This window comes from Lampetra planeri, chromosome 23 (assembly GCF_965212315.1).
Source record: "Lampetra planeri chromosome 23, kcLamPlan1.2.h2, whole genome shotgun sequence".
NCBI classification, from domain to species: Eukaryota; Metazoa; Chordata; class Hyperoartia; order Petromyzontiformes; family Petromyzontidae; genus Lampetra; species Lampetra planeri.
In genome coordinates, this window is record NC_136129.1 from 10,201,353 (window position 1) to 10,227,206 (window position 25,854).

The 25,854-nt window shown below is 49.1% G+C and overlaps 1 protein-coding gene across 7 annotated transcripts; it reads left to right on the forward strand.

Annotated features, from left to right (window-relative positions):
- Positions 1-323: 323 nt before the first annotated feature.
- Positions 324-25,324, forward strand: LOC144726479 (TOM1-like protein 2). Of its 7 annotated transcripts, XM_078605218.1 has the most exons (17): positions 324-466; positions 5,333-5,417; positions 9,689-9,767; positions 11,186-11,335; positions 13,200-13,334; positions 15,679-15,921; positions 16,286-16,402; positions 17,025-17,158; positions 17,620-17,695; positions 18,007-18,139; positions 18,828-18,942; positions 20,191-20,236; positions 20,546-20,596; positions 20,698-20,736; positions 21,655-21,714; positions 22,145-22,175; positions 22,597-25,324. In XM_078605218.1, exons 1-17 carry the CDS (start codon positions 409-411, stop codon positions 22,776-22,778), a joined length of 1,734 nt encoding a protein of 577 aa, XP_078461344.1. In that variant the 5' UTR covers positions 324-408; the 3' UTR covers positions 22,779-25,324. The 7 variants fall into 7 exon arrangements, with proteins under 7 accessions (XP_078461344.1, XP_078461346.1, XP_078461347.1 ...); XM_078605220.1 differs by lacking the exon at positions 20,698-20,736; XM_078605221.1 differs by lacking the exon at positions 20,546-20,596.
- Positions 25,325-25,854: the final 530 nt, after the last annotated feature.

A 25,854-nucleotide genomic window follows, 5' to 3' on the forward strand; every position in this document is an offset into this window, starting at 1 on the left:
TGGTCAAGCCCTTCATCCAGCAGTGGCGAGACCACGTCTCGTTTTGCATACGTGCTGACGTCACGACGCAAAACCATTGAACTCTTGGCAGGCACGTCAAAACAGTGACGCAATCACGCACGAACCAGTCACTGCAGTTCGGCGGTGACGTCTACGACGCACGCCGAATGTCACCCTTGACAACCTCGACAGGGTGTGCGTAACGACGTCATCGCGCACACCCGTCGCCCGAGGCGTGCGTGGAGACGCGCGTGATGGCGTCATCGCGCGTGCCTCTCCTGGCCGAGCGGTGCGTGGTGGCGTCATCACGCACGGTCCTCGGCCCGCCGTTGGTGTGCGTGGTGACCTCATCGCGCAGCTCGCTCGCCAGTTGAACAGAAGCAAAACAATCGCCCACGTCAAGGAAAGATGTCTCTGCTCGACCTCGTCTCCAACCCGTTCGGCACGGCTGTGGGCCACCGCATCGGTACAAGGAAACGCGCCGCCGCTCCCCACTCTCGCGTTTTCGTTCGGCCACCGCGTGAGCCGCCGACTATCGTCGCCGAGCGATTCGGGTCTCGTTGCCGGCTGCGGCCTAGTACAGCTTTGGGGGAAGCCTCGGTCTCTCCTTAAGGTTGCCGGGTTTTACTGCGCCCTGGGCCGGCGCCGCTGGGGGTGCAGCATCGTCTGCACCGAGGTCGCGACGATTCGTGATTTTTAATACGTGCAGTTGTGGGTTTTGTAAAAAAAGAACAAAAGGGAAAACCCGAATGAGTCGCTTTCTTGTTAAATTCTAAAGCAAAAAAAACAATTAGCTGATTTAAATATGTTCCGACCATATTTATAAAACAGCTGGGGCGCTTTCGTGCACAGCGGGTTGTCAAAATGTGACTGACATGACGTTGGCAATTCGAGCACCCAGTACCCGATACGATTCTAAAGACTGTCCCGAGTGCGTAAGTACTATTTAATAATGAGTATACGCATCATGTATGTGACGTTAATCCACTGCTGGATGAGGGCCTCCCCACGCCGTTCCGATTATTGGAGTAGTTTTGATCATACTTCACGCTGGTCAATGCGGTTTGGTGAAGGGAGAGAGCGCCTCGGGACCGCTTCAGATACCCCCCTCGTCATCCCCGTGGCCTGGAATCGAACTGTGGTGGTCAGATTCATAGCGCAGTGCGCTAAGTTTTTTCACAACCACTGCGCCACCGCTCGACCCGTATTATTTCAGCTGAACGAGATTGTCTCGTGTGCGGGCACACACTGAAATGGCCATACTCTGTATCGGTGGAAATAAGGCCAAAGGCATTCGGCAATTCCACATTCTTGTTGCTTTATTTAGTCTGGCCTTCGCCGAGTGGAGATGACGGCTTGGTTGTTATGCACACCGATGGGTGTGCCGTAGCGTTGAAGGCTTTTGGCGCACACGTTTTGGACAAGTGTGTGGCTTTATGACGATGCCCGTAGCCTTGTGTTGTTGGATGTATTGGGGTCGTCACCAGCGATAGGATGTGTTAGAGGTGAGATACCTCAAGGAGAGATGGACGTGTACAGAGTACCTGCTTAATTACAGAGGTGAAAACTAGACCAGATCAAATTTATGTGAAACAATAATAGCTCGCTGTCGTACTCGGGAGCCCTGTTCTGGAGGAGTTTCTCACGTTTGAATTACACCAAAAGCAAGAGCGATCTCAATTACACATTTATACAGAACCCACTGATGTCTAACGACCCTCATTTTTCATGACCTTAGCCTATGCGTCATTGAATTTTGAAACCGATTCCCATCGTATTTTATCCAAAGTGTATCATGAGAGTGTTAAACATTTAACGCGTGTGTTGAGATTGGTGGGACACGTGGAGAGGCTTTAACATGTTTCTATATAGTTTCTCCCCATTTTATTAGTGGGATATCTGTAAATGGATCCCCCCCTGTATGTTAGTAAATTATTATTCGGTATGCTGTGTGCAATACCTACAACATACGGAACACCTGCAAAGAACAATGAGTAAACCTATAATTTCCACAAGCTGGGAAATTATGTAGTCTTCTAAAACCCCATACAGGAGGTAGCATTTTTCTCATTTGCTCATTCTAGCAGCTCATCATTCTACGTGCATAATGGAGATGTTTGCCTCTAATAGAAGGCAGACATCTATTGTTATTACAGTACTTTTATTCTGGTATAAAGAGTCAACAGGTATATATTTCTTAGTACCAACATTCAAATAAAACCAGGAGATGGAAAACAACTCGGTTTTCATTTCAGTTTTTCAGTTTCATTTATTTGGTATAGCCCTGTGAGCCATTCGGCTCTTGAATCGGGTGCAACCGCAACAAACAAAAACATGAACATGCTTTCATTTAACCTACAGTAAAGAGGATATGTGGCAAATATAGAAGGTAAACGATACTCGTAAGGACAATACAAGTTGGTTGACATTGTATCTGGAGGGAGATATGTGGACCATACTTCCTCAATAGTTTGTGCATGTTAGTTAGGATGACACTCAAACTCTTAAGAAAAGTGGGTTTAATTGGGTCACATCGTTAGAAGGGACAATGAAGGGGTGGCAGCCAAGGAATGGAACGCATCAGAGAGGTCGGCCACTTTCGAGGTGGAGCAAGGAAGTCAGTCTGTGTGCAGGTGTTGGGTGGACTATTATAATGAAGGCTTATGAGGGATGGTGGTGAGTGGTTGAAGGAGGCCTTAGTTTAGGAGTGGATTGGCCATAGCTGATGATCATCTGGAGAGATAATGGTCAATGCAGTGTTCTGTGCCTCATTGTTATGAGGCCAACAATAACCGAGGTAGTTTTTATACCGTCCTTCCAGAATTTAATATGTGGAGGTGGGGTTATACTGTAATATTGTGAGTTTTTTTTCGTTCAAGTTGGTTACAGAGGATTTAATTTTATAACAAAAGCAAGGCTGCATACTCACATAATCTCACGAGTACAGTGCATCTAAAACAGTTGGACTAATCTGCCATTCACGTTTGCTCTTAAAAGAATGTTGGCGACATAAGTTGAGAGCTAAACTCTTAAGCAACGTGAGTGAATATAAGTCCTAAAGAGCAGCGTGCCTTCAGATTGCAATGAGGCTGAGCAAGCATTGCTGTGGGGCTCAGTGCAGGATACACAAGGGAGGAAGAATTACTTTCTTCTTATTTGGTTTACATTCTCAACTCGGCTGTGGCCATTGACCAGCTGCCACGGTTGACAGGAAAAAATGGAAGTAGCAGTTTAACCTTCACAACATCGCTGTTGACATGTTTCTCCTGCCAAGTAACACTGCGAGTTAAGTAGTGAGTGGAGAAATGCTGCCAAATTGCCACGATCACAATCTAGGTAAGTATTAGTGTGTGCGTGCATCTACACGAAGAAGTAGTTTTCCTTGAATCAGATACGAGTGGTGTGGCATTCCACCACACGTCCCATGGGAAGCCTGTGTGGAGATGCCCTCTGAGTCCCCTGCTGACAAGCTACTTGACACTTTTCAGCACATTGGTCTGGCATGGTCATGTTAAATATGCCTCTTCAGGTTACATCTTCAATAACAACAAAAAATAGCAACACCAAAACTCCTGCATTGCAAGGAGCTTTTCACACATTACTGGTGAGAGTTTATTCATGAACTGAATACTGGAGAAGCCCCCAGCTTGTGGAGTAGAAACGTTGGATGTCATGCCAAACATAACACTGTATAACCACTAAAACACATTGGAGAGCTGTAGAGTACAACCGCTAAATCCTACACAGTATAACAAAACACGGATAATGCTTACTCACAACTAAAACGTGTGGCTACAAAGCATTCCGTATTTAAAACATAATCACTAGCGCATTGTTTTACTGGCATTGCCAGAAGTAGGCATGGGGTTATTTGTTTTTAAACATTAACAGGATGGAAAATGTATTTCTCTTTTAATTATGAGCGGCAGTGATAAGCTACGTGCGACCAACCGCGTGGAATGTTTGTGTTCCACACTGCAATGCTCATGTTGCACTCAGTCTGGCAAGCCAGGATGTATTTCATCCACATTTGTTTTTTTGGTTCGACCTCGTGGTAGTAGTTTTATGCCAGCATTTTGGTTATTAACCCTACACCACCTGACACAAGTATCATGTTTATAAAGATATAATTTATACAGGCCAATGTATGGATTAAACTCTGACCCATAAAGCACACTGGCGGCTTAAGACTTATAAGGACTGAATATGCCATCAACAAATGACGTTTCGCTTTAATTGCTTTGAGCATCATCGGATATTGAATTCGGAAATCGAGTGCACTGCCTCAGCTGACTCTGTGCTCTTAAGAACCCACCCGTGACATCGCCCGCCGGCTTGAGCGTGGATCATCTCCATTGAAGTTAAGGATGCATGTCTGTACTCCTTTGCTGAGAGGCATACAGGGATAACAAATAGTGTTGCAACTCATTTTCTGCTCGCACTCATTGTCATATAATTGTGAAGTAAATGTAAACACTATTAAAATGCACATTATAAGCTGTTTTATCATTTAACAGGGCGTGGAATATTGCATACACATAATTCAATAGTGACCTCATCCCAAATGTGTGGAAAAATGTAAAGGGAGGCGTTTTTACATACTTTTTTTACTCACATAATTCCGTCTCAGCAATTCACCATCATCCTAGCTCTGCTTCTGTTTTATTCACATGCAAACCGTGCTGATTTACACGAAAATCATCGTTTATCCACCGTCCACAAAACACCCCAGATCTGGCCGGCCGTTTACCAACCAGCCAATCTTTCAGTGACCCAATTACCCCCATCTATACTCCACCACCAAGCATACCCTCACTCCTACCACTGCTGATGAGTCAACATGCACTTCCATCAATGATTCACTTGCCATATGTCCGTCCTGTCACTGCCTTGCCCCATTTACACATGAATACAGCCGGACTAAACGCCATGTGTTATGCCCGCCCATTGCCATAATGCATTCTTAAGCCAAGTGTCCCCCATTTCTTAATGTGAATGGGTTGGCCTTGCAAAGGATATTGTACATATTGTGCTGCGTACATCACGTACATTGTTTGTAAACAGATGGCACTTGCAGTGAGTGAGATAAAAAAATTTGGTTTCCAAGCTTTTTGATCTTTGCATTTACTGATTAACTGGATCAGCCTTGGCTCATGGATTAAACGTTAAATCCATCGAACGTCAATTAAACTAAATGCTTTGGCCACTTGTGATGTGTGGCAGACTTGGTATTGTGTAAATGTGTGCATCATGTGTTGCACTGAGAAAATCAATTGTGTTCAGTAACCGAATTAACTTTGTAAGTGCTCTCTTGGTATTCGTGTAATCACAGAGCGGGCCACTGATGGGGCCCTGCCAGGAGAAGACTGGACCCTCAACATGGAGATTTGTGACATCGTTAGTGAGACCGAGGATGGGTAAGGTGTTTTCAATACATCACCAATGTCACGCTCGTAGTCACTTCCCTTATTACATACATCCATGTAATCATAACCGTGTGGGAGCCCTCGTAGTCTTGAGCTCTCTTCCCTAGCCATCCATGCTCCCTGAACCTATATTTTCCACCTTTTTTAAAATGTAAGTTCCCGACCCTGTGAATTCCAGGCTCAAGCACTTATTATAATCTCGTGCCGATGACTGCCTCTTAATGTTTTGACATAAATATTGGTACTTTTCCCAAGATGTCCATATATCGTTTTGAGACGTGGTTCTCTTTTCTATGCTATATGAATCTAAATAGTTTTGAGGCGAAAGTATTTTTTGCAAGAGAGATCTGGGATGCAAAACATTAAATGTACAATGCAAATATTTTCTCAATTATTAGCCTCTTGGCTAACATTGCCATTTTTGTCTTAAAATTTGTTATCAATTCTCTGTTCCTGATTTTCACAATAATATTTTACCTAAATGGTGCTTTAGTCATTTACTATAATTTGTACACTCGCTGCTGACCACTGGATGTATGTATTCAGCCACAGATGACCTCCCTTTCTCAACCCGCCAACTAATCCGTGCTGCCACTGAGAAGTTGGTAAATTATAGATGGGAATTAGGGAACAATACAGAGAGGACGAAGGCCCCACTGCCAAGCCAACCTGCCCCCGAGTGAGAGGCAGGCTACGGACATTGGGTTTGAGGCAGAAAAAATATAGCGTCGCGGAGAGATTGATCGTGATGGAGATCACAGATAATGTATCCAATAACACTCGCGTGTGATTGTCGCTCAGCCCTGTTGGTCCTCGGAAGTCGGCGTCGAATTGAAAACTCTGTAAAAAGGCTGTTGATCTTTTATTTGCGTTTAATAGGCGATACAGTGTTATGCTGTGGTTTCCCCACGACCGGCACTCTGTGGGAGTTCGGGGGACAGGCTTGGCTGGCATGCGGCTGTTTGGCCATCCCATTGTGCACACGCATCTCACAATTCTGCCAAAGTTACATTCAAAGTGTAATGCGGGCGTAAGCGACCTTCCGGATGTGACGTCACGGGGGGTGGAGTCATGTGACGTGGGGGGAAGGTTCGGGTCCTTAAGCGGGTAAACCGGAAGGGGAAGGCAGTCGGGGTGTGAGCGGAAAAGAGTGAGGCCACGCGGGCGAGTGTGGAGAGGGGGGGGCGCCGACGGCCATCGGGAGCCAACCCCGAAGATAAGAGGAAACTGCGGAGTGGTGTGCAGCTGCAGAGGAGACAGCCAGAAGGGCTGCGTGTTAGAGGCAGCGGTGTGGCTGCCAGGAGGAGCTGCGGAGAGAGAGAGAGAGAGAGGGCTGCGTGTTAGAGGCAGCGGTGTGGCTGCCAGGAGGAGCTGCGGAGAGAGAGAGAGACAGCAAGAGGCTGTCAGAGCTGCGGAGGGAGAGGAGTTGCAGCGAGTACAGCCAAGGGGGGCTGTGTGAGAGAAACAGCAGCGGAGCTGCTGTTGTGGATCGGGCCGACATTGGAGTCAGCACCGTGGAGAAGCTACAGAGTAAAGACAGCCGTGTGGGTGTACAGCACGAACCGAATAAAGGACACTGAGCCAGACATCGTGGTCCAGTCGTTTATTACACTGGTGTCGGAAGTGCAACGGCATGTCGAAACAAGTGCGGAAGAAAGTTAATCCGGCGCCTGCATCGGCTTCTTCGTCCGACGACGACGAACTCCCTCCAACCACGGATCCTGTTGGGGTGGTGGAGGAGAGCCCGGCTGAGGCGACCACGGGAACGGGAGTGGAGGATGTTGGCGCGGTGGCGGGTCCGTCGACATCATCAGACGCGGATCAACGATGGCAAGCGATGGCGGTACAACTGGAGGCACTTAAGGACGTCCTGGCGCATCTATGCCATCTCGTCGCGCCAGGGACGATGGATGATGCAATTGGTGCTCCGCGGGCCGCCACGTTGCCTGTCCTGCCGCCGCCATTGCCCACGCGGCAAGAGGCCGCCATTTTGCGCGCTCCGTGGCGCCAAACCGCCATCTTGGCCACGCCGCGGGCCGACGCCATTTTGAATTTGCCATCACAACCACCACCATTGGAAGACGGCGGGAAGAGGAGTCGGAGTCGCCACCTTACAACGGTTAAAGAATTTTCCGTCGGTGGGGACTGGAGCACGTTCGCCTGCCGCTTCTTGGCGGCGGTACGCACAGCAAGATGGACCGATGCGGAGGCTTTGGAGGTGTTGCCGACTCTCCTGGACGACGAATCTGTCCGATTCTTCCGTTCCATAACGACCGATAAGAAGGCAACTTTATGTGGTGTTTTTCAAGAAATGGCCGATGCTTATGAGCCACCAGATGATGCGCATCGGCGATTCGCTCAACGACAACGAGCACCAGAGGAGTCGCCCGTGGCGTTCAGGGGTGCGGTGCTGGAGCTGGCCATGGCAGCTTATCCTGAGACGCCACAGGACCTGCTCGAGCCTCTCATATTAGGGAAAATGTTGGAGCTGTCTCGGGAACTAGGGATCCCCATGCCTGTGTGTGGGCATGAGAAGCTAACTTCCCGGACGGCTGCTAAGTGTCTCGATGCGCAATTCAACCTCCGTCGCTGGAAACAAGTGACGGCGTGGACGGGGGGGCCCGTCAAAGAAGGGGATGCGCTGGGGTGGAACCCTGCACAGGCTGTCTATGTTCCGGATGACCGGGGCCCTCAACAACTGACGGCCGCCTCCGCTCCATGGACGGGACGCGGCGGGCCGAGACCGCGCGCGGCGCTACCAGAACGGGGCCGTCAGGAGGCGAGGCCTGCGCTTCGGCGCAACGAGGCCGAATGTTTCCGCTGCGGGCGTAGGGGCCACTACGCCAGAGACTGCTGGGCCCGCTTCCCGGCTCCGCCGCAGCAGGAGGCCTCGGCACCGGTCAAGTCGGCTAAAGATCCTCCGAAACAGGCCGGCCGTGACATTGCGGGGGACGAGGGGCCCTGCTCGGAGGGCGCCTGCCAGGTCTGCGGGACCTTCGAGCCCTGCAGCCCTTCCGACCCAGCTGCGGGCACGGTCACAGGACAAGCCCAAGACTAACTCTTTAGAGACACGGGACGGCGGTGGACTTCCAGCTGCGACAGGGGGATTACCCCCTGTCATTCCTCGACTTTCATCGCGTTCCCGTTCTGCGAGTGGGCCGCCGACCGTCCGGGACGGGCCGGCGACCCGCACACGTTCCAAATCGCTTACGTTTCGTTGATTGTTGTTGTCTTGTTATTTTTTTCTTACAGTTGTATTTATTGCATGCTTTTTGTACGTTCGTTGATGTTAATTGCGTTGTTGTTGTTGTTCTTGCTGTTACACTGTATGCTTAGTGTCCTTTAGGGGGGGAAGCTCGGTTCGCCGCATTACGATTTGCTATTGGTCAGCCGAGGTCGGCTGGGATTTTTCTACGGGGGAGGGTGGTGTAATGCGGGCGTAAGCGACCTTCCGGATGTGACGTCACGGGGGGTGGAGTCATGTGACGTGGGGGGAAGGTTCGGGTCCTTAAGCGGGTAAACCGGAAGGGGAAGGCAGTCGGGGTGTGAGCGGAAAAGAGTGAGGCCACGCGGGCGAGTGTGGAGAGGGGGGGGCGCCGACGGCCATCGGGAGCCAACCCCGAAGATAAGAGGAAACTGCGGAGTGGTGTGCAGCTGCAGAGGAGACAGCCAGAAGGGCTGCGTGTTAGAGGCAGCGGTGTGGCTGCCAGGAGGAGCTGCGGAGAGAGAGAGAGAGAGGGCTGCGTGTTAGAGGCAGCGGTGTGGCTGCCAGGAGGAGCTGCGGAGAGAGAGAGAGACAGCAAGAGGCTGTCAGAGCTGCGGAGGGAGAGGAGTTGCAGCGAGTACAGCCAAGGGGGGCTGTGTGAGAGAAACAGCAGCGGAGCTGCTGTTGTGGATCGGGCCGACATTGGAGTCAGCACCGTGGAGAAGCTACAGAGTAAAGACAGCCGTGTGGGTGTACAGCACGAACCGAATAAAGGACACTGAGCCAGACATCGTGGTCCAGTCGTTTATTACAAAAGTATATTTGATACCCCTCCGATTGACATGCAATCTATTAAAATACAAGCTTTGAAACCTCTTTATTGAACTTCGTAGAATCGGTATTGAAATGCCCAACTTGTTTTTGTTCGTCGGCGGTCACAGGGTGTGGCTCAGTCGTTGAAAATCACAGCTGTTGTGCATCCGCTCTGCTTGTGCACGGTCCTCATTGAACCCTCTACCACCACCTCTCCCCACCCACACCCATTGACCCCCAACAGCCCCAAAGATGCCATCAGGGCCATCAGGAAGAAACTGTCTGGAAACAAGAATTTTCGGGAGGTCATGCTGACACTAACGGTGAGTTTGTGGCCAGAGCTCAACCAACTGCCTCGCTGTAAAATGCAATATATTTACATAATGCATAGCTTTGCATCTCCATCAGCATAGCTAGCAGTGACTGTGAATATCACCTACCACTGCTAAATGTCCTTGCATGAGGTTAGGTCCACATCACTCGTCCAGTTTGACTATTTTTGTTTTGACTGATAAATGTGTTGAGTGTTTATTTTTTTTTATTTTCGTGTTTAGTTTGATTTGTTTTTTATTGAACCAGCGGATGGCTGTGCTTTGTCAGAGTCTTGCACATGCTATGCTTACCGAATTTTAGAGGTGGAATTCTGATGCAGCGATTCATTCATTGGCATCGGTTCTTTGCATTGAATCGCGTGTTATTCTTATGTTATTGCATGCGATGAGTTCACTTTAACGCTGCGGCCATTCACCAAATTTTTCCGGTCACCAGCAGCTGGGCGGGGGCGGGATAGGGTTAGAGTTTGGTATGGAATATTTCCACCGCAATACTTTATCCTTCCCCATGTACCGATAGTTACTTTTTAATGTGAATCTTTATTGAGGAGCTGTGTGTTGTCTTGCTATGGTCTGGGACTGTTGTCGTTTTTCTGCCTTGCCCTAGCTTGCATTGATTGTTGAAAAATTGGCAGAAATTGATCAACTTTAGCAATTTGTACTCATGTACTTGATTTATTTTTAGTGACTTGCTTACCTTTCCTATACTTTGCACTCCTATCGGTTTTTGTGTTGTTGTTGTAATTTTATGACCCGCCCCTACTGGACATCTGTGAAAAAAAGCTTCATAGCTCAATGGATTCCTCCAGTCTAAGTACATATTCTGATTTTGCAGAATGACACGTGTTTATTTGCTAAGAAACACATTTATTAACACGGTTGCATTATTTATAGTTTCAGCACTGATATAATAATATACTGTACTTTGCATGCAAGTATTTATTTTGTTTTAAGTGTATTTTGTCCCAATGGACTCTGCCCTAGTTGTAAAACTCATACGTACCCGCTCGCTCGTTCGTGTGTATGTCTGTTTGTGTACGTGCGGTAGTGTAGTGGGTAGCGCACTGTTCTATGAGCACGGCAACCTGAGTCGATTCATCCTCACGGCCAACACCTACACACAAACATGGGAGCTATGCACTTTTAAATCTAGATTGAAAACTAATTTCTTACGAACTGCTTTTTCGTGTTTAGTTTGTTGTTCTTCCCCCCTGCACCTCCGATTAGCACGGTTGGAAACGTATGGTGCGAAAGAAGTTCTACATACATACAAAGGCGACCGGGCGTGGTCCTGACCACCCACCCCGTCGTGTGCCGTGCTGGCCTTCACAGGTGATTGCTAACAGCACTTGCCCCCAAGAGTCTATTGAGCCAATAGAGGGGATCTTTGTCCTCTTGTTTGTGCATAGGTGCTGGAGACGTGCGTGAAGAACTGCGGCCACCGCTTCCACGCGCTGGTGGCTCAGCGCGACTTTGTGGATGGAGTCCTCGTCAAGGTGGTGCAGCCCAAGAACAACCCTCCCGCATTGGTGCAGGACAAGGTGCTCAGCCTCATACAGGCAAGTGGGGGCAGGTGGAGACGCCTGGCCGGCACACCACATCCACCGTACGTATGTATGGGAGTGATGTCGCAGTGACGTCACTATATTGCTGTGATTACCCAAATGATGCTTGTAAAGCTGAATGGAGTTCACAAGAAGTCGCAAACACCTATTTTGAAAAACCCAATGCAGAAGGTCCCTGGCTTCGATCTTGCATGAAGCTTTTGGGCCACAACTCCTCAGTCGCATCATCCACAAACCATGGCAACAGCAGATGCGGATACTGGATGCACAAATGGTAAATTTTTTAAATTCTCCGGTGTGCGTCTGTGGTCATCCAGAACAGACCGTTGAACACGTAACGACTCAACACCCGATTCACGAATACGAAGGAGGCATCATCATGCCGATACGCGCCACTACTCCAGACGTAATTATCTGGCTCCACCACCTCAGTGTAAAATTACAGCTGTTGATCTGCATCAACATCAGCTGTACGAAGAAGTGCGATAATACCACATGTGACTGCAATGTTTGTTTCTTTTGCACCCGGTATCTTGGTGCATGTAGCCCAGGTAAGTAACTACAATGTAGGGCCTATTCGTGTTTTGTATTGTGCTTATATTTGATGATGGCAATGTTCAAATGTGGTGGTTCCAGTTGTGAATAGAAATACAGTGATTTTAACTCGATAATTGTGCACATGAATGTGGGGCGTGTGATGGTTCAAATGTTGCGCATTCCACGGCAAGCATAATTCGCACAGCGTGTTACACACAAAACCCTCAAGTAATGTGCCGCAAGGGAGGGCTAGCACCATTGTGTATATAAACACCGCCAAAGGTCTCGGCCCGATGTACCTACTATCCTTTTAATCACCGTTTGATACTCAACTTGGGTGGTTTAGACACAATGCTTGTGGAACAGCTTATCCGTAAATATCGTTAATGCATTCGCAATGTATTAATTGAAGACTTCAAGACATTATCTTGAGATTGTGTACGAATAAGCATTGGGTAGACAAAGGTGGCTAGGTGTAATATTTGCCACGTGCTCTGCCAGCCTTAATGGGTGCTCGACAACGGCAGTTGCCCATACACTGACTACAAGAAGGAACTTTATCCTCATCCGGTGCTTTCCAACGGAGGTTTTAAGCGTTTCAGACAGACAGCTTGTCTGTTTCAGACAGCTTGCCTGTCTGAAACAGACAAGCTGCCTGTCTGAAACGCGGGGGACCCAACAACACTCGTAAATACGGCCCAACATGAGCCAAAATTGTTGTGTTGCTATTAGGGACTGATCCGCGAGAAAACCGGCAACATGAATCAAAGTGTTTCCCAAAACGTTGAGATGAAAACCGGCGCTAAAATTAATTGTCATAATTCGAGGTCTGAGCGCTTGCCAACACTTGACGGTTTTTATTGTAATCTCCAGCGAAACGTCTTATGATTTTCAAATTTGTCATGATTGTTAAATTTGTCATGATTGTCAACGTAACTGGTTTGCTGAAAGGCTATATCACTTGGCACATTTTTGCACGTGACAACTTTATTTGTTTTGCTGTGTCAAGTGGTGGAGGGTCTGAGCTCTAAATTACTTTATTTCTTGCACGATCTGACTCAAAAAACAAACTACGAATCAGGATCCGCCCCCGGGCGTTTGTGTCTTGCGGGCCGTGGCACGTGCCTCTGCTCCCCCCCCCCCCCCCCCGATCGCGCGATTTACGTGAAGGCATCTTGCGCCATGTGACATCGCCTCGTTTTGAGGCTTGAAACGGAACGTTATTATTGCTCGATACTTGCGTGGCCAGAGTACATTGGGAAGCATTACAGAATCTGTGCGTGCCCATGATTAGTCTTATGAACTGTGCAACGTGGAACAGGCTTGGGCGGACGCGTTCCGGAGCTCGCCGGACCTCACCGGTGTCGTGCACGTGTACGAGGAGCTCAAGAAGAAGGGGATCGAGTTCCCCTCCAGCACCACAGAGACCCTGTCGCCCATACACACTCCTCAGAGGGTAAACAACAACAACAATCATAAAAATGATAATGTAGAACGTTTGGTATTTTGATTGTCATGCGTAATAGCACAAGGCGGTCCTCACGAAGGAAAGTGCAGTGTTTCACAGACACAGTCCTTTGTAGTGTCACAGTAGGGGCTGGTGTTGCTATGTGTAATTCCAGTTGAGGAATGTCCGGGTAATTTTTTCGAATATGTAAAATTTTGACCGTGACGCTAGCACACGGTTGGCCCACTTGTTTTGAACGATGTCAGAGGATCTTCAACGTCCCCTGTGAAGGAGACTGCCCATCTTCTATGATTAATACACCTGCGGTAATAACCAGGGCACCTACCGGTTTTGACCCGCGAACCTTTGCAACAAGCTGTGAATGCACTACCACTAGGCATTGACACCGCCCCGCTGGGCCACCTAAGACCACTGCACAGTGCAGTGCTACTCACTCCTATCCCTGCCGCGGCGCTCGGCAATAACGCACAGCTCTCGCACTGCTCTCGCGTTTTCCAGTTGCTCGTGACAGTTGAACGGCCCAGTCAGTGGACCAATCCAATCCCCACCAGTCGCGGCTGTTTTTGGCTGCACATTGAATGTGAACCCCGTTACGTACGGGATATACAGATATAAAAAACATACATTCGTTGTTACATGATTCGTTTCATTTATCGCGAGCTCCAAAAATGGATGTTACCCAATTTAAGAATCATTTAATATTTTTGGTATTCATGGTATCAATCTTACAGCCCAACAACGTCCTGAATGTTGCTATGTGTAATTAAGTAATTCTATCTTTACAACCCTACTCCTAAGCACACTGGCAACTGGGTAATTTTTCTTTCAAGCGCTGTGGAAACAATGTTCGTACAATTAACCCCCTCGGCAAACTGAGGCTCTGCCTCTGTGCTGTTGTACATAGACAATAGTACAGGGTGACCCGATGCGGCACAACAAGCGCATTCCAAAACGGGGAACGAAACTTTCCACAAACTCCAGTGGAGATCTCTCGCATATGAGCGGTCCCAACCATCCCATTGCCCCAGCGGCAGTCGAGCCGAGGTGGCACCACCAGTGGCAACATTTCCTGCGTGGAACGAGGTGCATCTACGGATGTCGTCTTTTCCCCCCAAGGGTGTACGCAGCTTGGCAAGGTGACACACAGAGCAAGCACTGTGTGCACTTGCTTGGGTCCGAACGTGGAGCTGGCCCATTGTGTCTGTCCCTGCATTAAACTGGCCTGTGGCAGTTTGATGTGAGATTACGGGGTGGGGGACAGAGTGGAGGGGAAACTACGAATGCAGTTTGCTTTGTACGCTCGTTCGCTTGCTTCATTAGTTTGCCACAAAGTACAGCCTCGCCCTTCAAACGATTCTCCCATCCTCCAGGTCGCATCTTCAACGCAATAGTTATTCTGATAATCGTACTATGTCCTAAAAAAAAGTTTTTCTGGGTGGCTCGCTGCATTGCTGCCTGCCTGCCTTCCTGCCTGGGCTGGCAAGTGTGTTTGCGGGCAAATCTGCGTGATGACATCAGCTGTATGGCACCGCTTTGAGCCGGGTTCGTGCATCGTCCTGACGTCACTCTTCCCACCACCCCCCGTGCATTGTATGGGATACGCTTTTGCTGCTCGTTTAATTTAAAAATAACCACCCGAATATTACCTGCACCGGTTTTTCAAGTATTGCTGCAGCCGCAGGCCCAGGAGAAAAATGTAACGCTTAACCCGTAAGTAACCAAACACACCTCCCTGTTGCAATAACATTGCCACTGCATGATCTCCTGGATGAAAATGTTACGTGCAGAGCTTAAATTAGTGTTTGGTAAATGATACATGAAGCCATGCACGATTGTTAAAATGTCCTTGTTGTTTAACACTTGAAAAGGCAAAAATAAATTGAGATAACCAAATGCACTGGCGCTTCAGTCAGTGCCCAATGAAGCATGGAGATATGCACACTTGACATTAGAGTAGAGAACCCGGGTTAAAGACATTATCCAAACTCTTAAAAACAGAAAGTTGGGCTCTGGCAGATCACGTCACTCGAAGGAATGATGGCCGACAGAGCGGCAGCCAAGGAACGGAAGATGGAGCGAAAAAATGTGTTAATGTGCAGCTTGTGGGTGGATTGTTACATCGCAGAACCATCAAGGGCGGTGGTGGTTTTGGGGAGGTCTTCATCTAGCAGTGGATTGACCATGGCTGATGATGAAGATGAATACACTTGCTCGGGATTACATATCGTCCTTCCCGAATCCATCTTAGACTTCACACGGCGGGCGCGAAGTGCCCAGGGTCAACACCGCTCATGTTTTTGCCACCACCACATGTGTGTGAACCTTCCTCCAGAGCGTGCGCATCAAAGCCCCGACGGAGCTCAACAACGCGCAGGCAGGCGCGCCGAGGCCCGTGGTGCACGCCCCGCTCCCCGCGCAGACCCGGCCCCAGCCCACCGGCGCCCCCAGCCCCCTCTACGCCAACGCCAACCACAACTTCCAGGCGAACCCCGCGACGATGGAGCCGCTGGCGGTGGGCATCCCCACTGTGCCCCAGCCCCAGCCTGACGGAAGCATCACCCCCACACCCGAGCAGGTGAGCGCGCTGGGCACTTGCTGCTGCTTGCCTTGCGTTTGCTGTTCCTGCTGCTGCTGCTGCTGCTGTCGTTTTCGACTCGTTAACTCCCTACCCCTAGTTCAGCGCAGGCTCAAGGCCTTCCTCGTGGCATTCACCTGTGACTGACTCAAAACAATATATTTGCACCTCCCATTTTCGCGTGATGCGCATCTCCGATGGTTGGCTACGTACAGTGCGAAAGAAGTTCAACATACGCAAGTCCCGCTGTGTTGTGCTTCGCTAGATTGAGGCATCCAGAGGTCGCATGGAGACAATCTACTTGCGCAATTTGTACAGTGTCCGTTGTCTTGTTGATAACGTAGCCGTTCCTGCTCTTTTGCAGATCTCAAAGTTGCGGGCCGAGCTGGAAGTTGTTCAGGGGAACATCAAGGTGATGTCGGAAATGCTGAACGAGGTCGTGCCGGGCCAGGAGAACTCCTCCGACCTGGAGCTTCTACAGGTTAGGGTCACGAGGAAAGCTGGGCTTTAGCGATTGCAAGTGGAAGCCTTGGGACTTACGTAAATGTTTATTTCAACGGGCTTGACAGCATTGATGGTCAGCATTCCCCCTTCCTCCCATGATAACCAAAATGAAGTTGAGAAGTACGGTAGACAGAGCTCAGTAGTGCAGCTGACGGTGTGAGGCTTGCGGATGGGAAAACAGCCGCTCGCCTCAGTGGTGTGTAAGGCCAGAGCAGTTGATGCCACCGCCACACCTTGCCAACGCTTTCTACCCTCCGCCAGTTCCCACAGCTCCCGCACAGGAGACACAGAGCAACCTCTACGATCTACCCTGACAGGCTCCCATCATCTGGCCTTCGATACCCTCACATAGAGATGTACAGAAAACATACTCATGTAGAGACTCATAGATCTGCTCCAACATTATCCCACCATCTGCTCTTAGATCTTCCACCCTATGGCAGTGGTTCGAAGCTTTGTTTTAGGAAGCATGTTGAGATGGCCCAAAAGCAATGGATGCGGGCAACATAAATACCAGAAGGCTGAGGCCTTAGCCTGGAGGCGCGTGGGCAATCCTGGAGACCGTGCTGGCGCCCCCACCCCGTCCCCGCGACGTGCAGGAGCTCAACGGGACGTGCCGCACCATGCAGCGCCGCGTCATGGAGCTCATTTCGCGTGTGGCCAGCGAACCGATCACGGAGGAGCTGCTCCTCGTCAACGACGACCTCAACAATGTGTTCCTGCGCTATGACCGGTGAGCAGCGCGCAGACGCGGCCCAAGGCGGGTCGATTGTGTTACGTGGCGTGCAATGTCGGTCCCGGTAAATGGCACCGAACACGACACGGGCTGGTGTACAACGCAGCCGACGATGTGGCCGACGTATGTAAAGTTGTGCATCGTAACGTCAGCCGCGGGCAATAGTGGCAATGAACCAACCACGTGAACAACACGGGGCTTGTGTGCAAGGATCTCGAAGCGGAACGAAGCCGGAGGGCACTTGAGATACGCGTGTCGATGGTAGATGTATGTTCAACTTCTTCTGCATCGTACGTAGCCAACAAACAACACAAACAGCAGCCAAACTGTACGGTTTAGCTGTCTGGTTCTCAAACCTGGCCTGCACCTCTGTCCTCCCCGGCGGGTTTTTGCTCTGTGTTTTGCCGCATCGTGCGCGCCAGTGGCGCACAGTGATGCAGCGGAGGTTTCTCGCTCAGGTTTGAAAGGTATCGCGCGGGCAGAGCTCCTCAGAACGTGGCGCGCGACTCGGGGGAGGCCGCCCTCTACTCGACGGTGAGTCCCATTCAGGATGCTGCAGCTAGGAACTTGGGTAAGCGCCGGGGAATTTTACCAGCACCCAGTGAGCGGTGTGAAATTGTGCTCGGCTGTTTGCAATGTTATTGAACGACCCCCCTCTGATAGATAGCAGGGTATAGTGCGCCCTGATTAATGTTTCGTTGCCTTTGCTCTGATTTCCGTTTGCTTCATTGCTGTGCTTGTTATTACTTGATAGACTTGGTAGTTAAGGTGACCCAGGGCGGCCCTCTAGCAACTGTTCTTGAGCTTGACCCTTGACCCATATTGTCGCCGTTCTATTCCGGCAGGTTTTACGAAACGCTGCCTCTCCGCTGCCGGACGCTGCCGACGACAACCTCATCGACCTTGGGCCCGGCTCCCCGTCCGTCATGACGGGGTCTCGTGGCAGCGGCAACCTCTCCTCACAGCTCGCCGGCATGGGTGAGAGAGCGGAGCGCCGGGGGCGGGGGGAGGGACTGGTCACGGACGGGCACGTTGGCTCAGCTGACGTCACGTTGGTACTGTTTAGGGTTCGGACATTTCTCTTTTTAAGATTTCTCTCGTATATCCGGCAGGCTACGATTGCAGTGCGATCGTCGTAATTGTCGTAAGAGAAAACGGAATTCCTAAGTCAAAGTAGATGTGGGAGTCGTAGTGAGAGGGCAGCTGTCACCCACGTGAGAGCTGTTGCTCAGGTTAACGTCATCAACACTCTTTCCATTCAAACCAGCCTGTGGCTGAGTTCAGTATGTTAAGGGGATTAATGTTCATGATATTGGCAATGTTAGTGATAGTGATTATGTTAGTGTTGTTATTCCTACTTTTCTTATTAATTACGTAATGTTAACTATTATTGCTTCCAGTCAACTTAGGAGTGGTCATGACCACTCGTAAGATTTCTCGTAACTTCACGAACGCCCATTATCATAACTCTTATTTACTCGCCATTACGAGACTTCTTGTCCGTAAACTGAGCTTACAACATTGCTACGATGTTGTAACACGTTCTGTACACTTTCCCTCCAGAGCTCTTCTCGAGTACCTGGTGGAAAGCTGCGTGCACAAGAGGAACAGACTTGCAGATCTGCACAAAGTATTTAATGGCCTATGTGTTGCTCTGCTGCCGCAGGGCTGGCCGGGGAGAGCGTGAGCGGCACCCTCACGTCGCTGGGCGGGGAACGCATCGTCGCGAGCGGCAGGGCCCAGGCACTGCAGACCGCGCCGGACAGCTTCCCTCGCAGAGAGTGAGTGCACGCGACCCACCGCTGGCTCCCTTGGGCAAAGTGGCGACCAATGTACATTTTTGTTCATTGTTTTTGTTGTAACGCAACACGAGCCCGGTACAAAAGCACAAACCGTGACCACGCACGGAAACTAAAATTGTTTTGATTTTATTTTAGCAGGTAAGACCCACTGAGCTGTATAGCTCTTTAGGATAGAAAGAGAGCTGGCCACAAATGATAGTTTAACACGTAGGCTTTCGCGACCAATATTGTTCATAATCAACGATTTTTGGGTTTAGATCGCGTTATTTATAAATGTGTCGTAACCCTCCACCACCCGACACGGCCAATCAGTAAAAAAAGTGTCACGTTGACAAAAGACAAATTTGTCTTTTGTCAACGTGACACTTTTTTTACTGATTGGCCGTGTCGGGTGGTGGAGGGTTACGACACATTTATAAATAACGCGATCTAAACCCAAAAATCGTTGATTATGAACACAAATGATAGCTCAACGAAGTGGCTTATCACGTGGATATTTATAGCAGCCAAATACTCTAAATGCATGTTTCTAAATGTGGAGGGAAAAACCAGAGGTCCCGGAGAAAAATACACATGACCACAGGGAGAACGTGCAAACTCCAAATATACAGGCATCAGGGTCAGGATCTAACCCACGACCTCCTGTATATCAGGCAAGGTAGTTAACATCTCCTAGCCACCGTGGTGCCCACCGTGGCACAGAGAGGGGGCACAGACTCAGCGGGAAAAACTCCCAGGCTCAGTGCTCCTGGGTTGAAGGTCGAGGGAGACATTGGGCTCACTGCCCCACCCAGGTGGGGACTGCGAGCGAGAGCATGAGAGTTTGATTTTGTCATGAGGTGAATTTATCCACATTGCACGAATATCCTTCACTGTCCAGCATTATTGAATGATAATGCATTGTATGTTTTATTTGAGTCGTTTTATGAGAGTCCTACATTAGGATGTTTGGGTTATTCTATTAAGGAGTGTTTTTCATATTTGAGGAAGCACACTTGTATTAGTGGATCATACTCAAAGGTCCACGCTGCTGGTTCACAACCCACTGGGCAGCGTTGCCATTTCCTGTCCGCCTAGCGGCCCAGCAAGCGTGAGCGTTGTACAAGTCCTCCCGATCCACCACAACGCTGCTGCATTACAACGATGCCCTGCAGGTTTTTGCGGGAAGGGTGAGGTGCTTTTGTTGCGTGCGCTCGTGTGCGTGCGCTCGTGTGCGTGCACGTGCAGGTTGGTTCACGGCGAGCACGAGGAAGACCCCGCGATCGCTGCCATGGTAAGAGCCGAGCAGTCTCCACCACCTTTATGGGCGCATGTTGGAATTGAAAATAGGGGTTCACTTTCCACCACGTTATTTCTGTTTGCATGCCTTAAGTGGTTTACCCTTTGTCACTATTTAATGTATGCGGTTCGCGTTCCTCTGTTGGTCGTGCGTAATGCACCATCGGCCGCATGATATGTGCACTTGTTTTGGTTTGTTTTTGCATGTGGGTGTGGTTTTTGTTTTCTCTCCGTGTGTCCTTCTGCCCGTGCCGCTCGGCACGTTCACGGCCTGTGCCACACGGCACGGCCAACGTTCGCACAGCTCCCCGAAACACACGACCAGATAGACACCTGGCTCGCGCGTCAAGGCATGGTGAGGTTCGCCGTCGATATCGTTTGCAATGCTGCAGCACTCGTGTAGATGCGTCGCCAAGCTCCTAAAAATACCTTTGGTTACATGTGGTCTTTTTTCAGCCAGCGAACGAAAGCACGTCACCACCACGTGCTAAGAAGGTGGTATAAATGTGGATTTTGTCTAATAATACGACGTACATGCAAATTACAATTGATCGAAAATTGCTTTTCATCATTGATTGCTTTAACCTTTGCTTTATTCTGATTTATTTACCATAATGCACTTCAGTGGTTCTAATCCAAAGGCTTTTTATGGGTCACATTTATAATTTGCTTCAAATATATTTACATGATGTTTTGATTTTCCTGGCTTTATTTAGATTTTCCCGCAAAATCGGACATGTCGCGGGCCCAATAGAAATCCACGTACGCTTCCACACGCAGTTCCACGAGCATTGCAATAAAATAATGTGAGTTCTCTTTCACTTTACATTTGTTTGGAGGAGAATCTTTATACATAAAATGATATGTTACATAAAATTGATTCATTATATTCTCTTGGAATTCATTACAAAATTACGTCAAAGCAATTGGTCATGCCAAACACGGAACAGACCGGCGTGGATTTCTGCAGGGCGCGCAAATGACCCCAACCCACAGTTGCCAGCGTCTTGCCCTCCCCCGTTCGGAAGGTCGGCTGGTGCCGGTTCATGCATCCCCTCCAAGAGGGGGCGGCTCGACGTGGATTGCCATTTGATCAGCTGATAACCTGGCCGCTGTCGGTGGATCACCTGCAGATGGGAGCTCCTATTTCTCCGCATCGATACAGTCTTTGTAAATGGAAATGTAAGATTTGGAAAACATTCACGGGGGGGTAATATCAAATACACGCCCGTGAATGTGAAAATTGGTTAAGAAATCAGCAATGCTGCCACCAAGCCCGACCTTCCGTCGAGTTCGATTGACGGGGAAAACATCGGCTCTGGCAACAGTGTGACCCTGACCCTAGACTCATGCCAGTCCTGCCCTTTCCCCCGCACCCCCCGCTCCTCACCCCGACATCCCTCAATGGCACAGATTCCCATCTCCCAGCCCGGGGTCATGGACGACATTGAACAGTGGTTAAACACCGATGTGGTGAGCTATGTTTTTTGTTTTTTTTGTTTTTTATTTCCTCATTCATGTACTTTATGCAATGTATTTTTTTCTTTTAAAATATTTTAACAATTTTATTGTGTTATCATTTCCATTTTGACACGTGCGGTATTTTTGTTATTCGCTTTGCAAATTATTTTACATTGGGAATTTTTTTTGCATCGATCATATGTTCATTTAATTCTGTTATTTTCTATTCAACATCAACAGGACCACCAAAACCAAGACGCTAATGTCGAATGGACGACGTATGATGTGTTACACAGGTGTTGCAGTCAGGTGGGGTTAATCCGTTACAGGATGGAGGATCAGCAAGCGGACTTGTGTGTGATGTATTTTTCTTTGAGTTTGTGCCACGCGAGTATATGCTGGCTCAAGGATGGAAGCTATAATTTGACGTTTGTGTTTGCAGTCGGAGGAGAAAGAAGGAGTCACGAGTGAAGGTACGTGGCCAGTCCTGACACCGGGACGCTGCTTGTCCGGTGGCCTGTGCTCACCACTGGGCAAGAGAGGAATCGATTACTCCTCCGTTACCAATTCGTTCGCTCGACTCATCGGATACCATAAAAATTGTTAAATAGCAAAGAAAAAGATCTCACCTCTGTTCCCACGTGCGCTGCTGGACGGTAGGTGAGGGGCCGGGCTTGGTGATGCCATGAGCATCATCAGTTGCATGACACCGGGTTTGACTTGTTCGGGGTTTCCCGCCTTCGAGAGGCACGACATGGAGGTGGCCGTCATTTTCAAAGCGGCTTGAATAATGAACCCACGAAAGAAATGTCTGATTTTAGTCGATTAATTGGCTTAATCTTCCCAGCTCTCGTACAAAACACTCTGACCCCCTACCGTTGTTCTCCGTTTCAGAGTTCGACAAGTTCCTGGAGGAGCGGGCTCGAGTCGCCGACCAGCTACCAGACTTGCCCTCGCCACCGTCAGCCGCCCCCTCGCGGCCCGAGCCGCCCGCCGCTGCTGCTGCCGCCGCCCGCGCGCCAACACAAAACCGCGCCCGCAAGCAGAGTTCCGACGACGGTTTAATGGCAATTTAAGTTAATTTGTTTGATCGCTTCCTCGTCATTTTGAAAATAAAACGTTTAATCTCCATTAGCAGTCTTCGCTCGCTTGCGTGCGCATATTTATGCTCTACACTCTTAACTGTAATTTTAGCTACTTTCGCCGTATTTCATTTTGAAATCTCACCAGGCGTCTTGATAATTTTAAAAAGTTTGATTTTGTACTTACCATTTTATTTTTTTATTTCATGCAGCGGTGGCGGATCACACCAGCCGGCTGGCCTGATTGCTGTAGCTTCTCTTGATGCTGTGGCCTAGAGCTGCTGCAGGCTGCATGCTGCACCCCGCTTTTGTGGCAATGCCACGTGGTCCCAGAGCGACGGCTCACTATCGAAACTAAGCTCCCCCCCCCGCCCGCCCACAATTGACATTCATTTGCAGCCATAGGGCAAGCTCACTTGCAGCAAGGGAGCGCATGAGAATTCGTAACCATCCCACCAGTTGGCAATGTTGTGTCAACAATGCAATTCTGGGTCTTGAGTGATGTTGATACGTGTACTTTATATATATGTTATATTATTTGTGTCCATTTCCATCGTCCCCTTTAGGTTTGATTCTTAAAAACTCCAACTTTAACTTTGTGTTGTTGTGCTTGAAAGCTATAATCTGCAAATAAGTGCTCTGATGTAATTGAAATGAAAAGCATTATAATGAGTGCACTAATCCCATTAAGCATTACCTGAAGACATGTTTTTTAGTTTCTGACGAAATGGTTTCCTGTGTGTGTATCAAAGCTTGCATGTGCTGTGGTACTGTAACTTGGACACTGGGTAACAGGGCAGACGCATGATCCATTTACTGGTGAGTTGGCTTTAGGACCCACAGAGGATGAGGTGAAAACTGCCCAAGTGACGGCTCTTCCAAATTGTGAACATTATGCCATGGATTTACTCCAATGGCAAAACAATTGTGTGTTGGTTTGCAGTGCTCGGTTATGTTGGATGTTTTAAATTATTTATGCTTTATTGTACAAACTAACAGGTCAGCATTGAATTCGGTTACCAAAACGGTACAGTGTGAGAACTTTGATGAGGCTGGAATATCTACGGCAAATGCACGCCCGTATTATTTTTGCTATCCAGCCGATATTTGGGACCTCGTGATATTATCGGCACGGGGCCACTGTGTGCAGGAGTTCTGGCTCAAATCTCTTTTAATAAAATGAAAGTTTTGCCATTGGAGTACAATGCTATGGAGACAAATGTCGACCTGGTGTTTGGCCAGTAAAGCTCACTACCCCCACCGCGCACACCTGTAGCAGTACACACTCGCTCCCATACTCGCCATTGAGCTCGTGAACAGGTGTGTGGCCAGCACCTGCAGAAACGGGATCCGTGTTTGACGGCCGAAGGCAGGCTTAATGGTTAATGAGCGTGGTCTTAGCCCCGCGCGTTGTGATTGGTGGAACGTGGTCACCGAGGCCACAGCGCCGGAGAAACACGAGCACGGCACCGCAGGGCACGCCACCTCGCGTCACCTTCGTCACATTTCCTCGTCGTCGCGATCTGGACACTTTAGACCCCGCGAAAGGGCCTCGATTTCTGAATTGTCAGTTCGGAAAATGTCGGTGGGGGTCGGGGGAAAAGTATTATGGAATCTTTCGTTGTAAGGTTGATTCATTACTCTAAATTGTATTCAGGGTGTTATTTCAGTCTTAATTACCCGATGGCTGGACAATAGACATCTGGGTACAGCCGTCTTTGTAAAACTGTATCGTGTGTTAGCTGGCAAGCAGAAGATGAACGCTTCACCTGCTGTAAAAACACTTGTCGAGTCATCTTGAATACTCCCTGCCAAACAGGGTGAAGCGAAGTTCCTACCATGAAATATACTGTATGATATGAAATGAATGTGGCATTTTGAGGTTTGTAGGTCGTCTTTTTTTTGCTGTATAAAAACAAAGATTTATTTTTGAATTGCATGATTACGTTGCTGTCGTGTAAACAAGAGAGTGATGACTTTTTTTTTTGAGGGATAGAATTAACACGTGGCGTGACAACGCGGAGTGCCCTGCCTCTCCTGAGACGCCACAGAAGTCACCCGTGGCTTCGGATGTCTTGAAAGGGTCTCCCACTGTCGCCCGCACGCTCCTCCTAAGACGTCTCGGCCGAGTGACGGGTCCCTTGCAGGTCGCCGACCTTTAACCTCGACGCCGCCTGTCGCCGATTTGGTTTTTATGCTTCGGTTGAACGCAAGAAACATAAAATAAAAACTGGGCTCGTTGAAAATGACAAAAAAAAGCAAGTTGTGCAAGTCTTCCTTTTACACGGTCCGTCATGTGCTCATGCGGCTGTCTTTTGTTTGTTTGCCAAAGGCGGTCGCTCTAGTCGGTACACCACGAGTCTCTCACTCGCAACCGCTAGCTGATGAGAGACACCCACTAACAAAGCAATCCGCGTCTGTTGCCCAGCCACGTGGCCCTCCTCCTGTGTCTGTATAATTCCAAGCATGCGTCCCCTCCATGCTCTCGTCATCGTCACGCTCAATCCACTGTTACATGAAAATAAAAATGCCTCTTAATATACTTGCCTATGTTCTCCAATACACGTGTTGTCTTTTCTAACTGTCGCGGTGGCTCCAAATGCCATCGGGAGGTAATTTTCATTCATTACTGTTGATTTTTTTGTTATATTACCGAGCACAACGGCATGTTGGAACGCGTTACTGAAGCCATGCAGATTGCATGGTTTTGTTCCTTGTGTTTATCTGTAAACCCACCACCACCACCACGTTGACTCGGGAGAGGGCGCAGTGTGGTGCCGACTGCCAGGGGCTGGGTTTGTGAACTCGTGATGCGACCCGGAATCACATTGCCGCAACACAACCTCATCGCTTTCGCCGATCGTCGGCGTTGACGGCGAGCCTCGGCACAGTTACATTAAACGCACAAGCATCGTTATAACAACGTGATTTGTGTCATCCGCGGCTCGTGATTAAGACATCGGGGACGCGTGTGTTGATCTCAAACCGGCCCCAGGGCAACTCCTTCCCCAAGGCGCACGCGACCAGCGCAGTGGAGTATGGTCACACCACGAGAGTGACCGACACGGCG

Excerpts from the sequence above, each read along its gene's own strand:
- LOC144726479 (XM_078605218.1), top strand. The coding sequence starts at position 409 with ATGTCTCTGCTCGACCTCGTCTCCAACCCGTTCGGCACGGCTGTGGGC. Across the intron at positions 16,403-17,024 it reads CCGACCTGGAGCTTCTACAG|GAGCTCAACGGGACGTGCCG; the intron begins GTTAGGGTCACG and ends CGCGACGTGCAG. Across the intron at positions 18,140-18,827 it reads CTCACAGCTCGCCGGCATGG|GGCTGGCCGGGGAGAGCGTG; the intron begins GTGAGAGAGCGG and ends CTGCTGCCGCAG.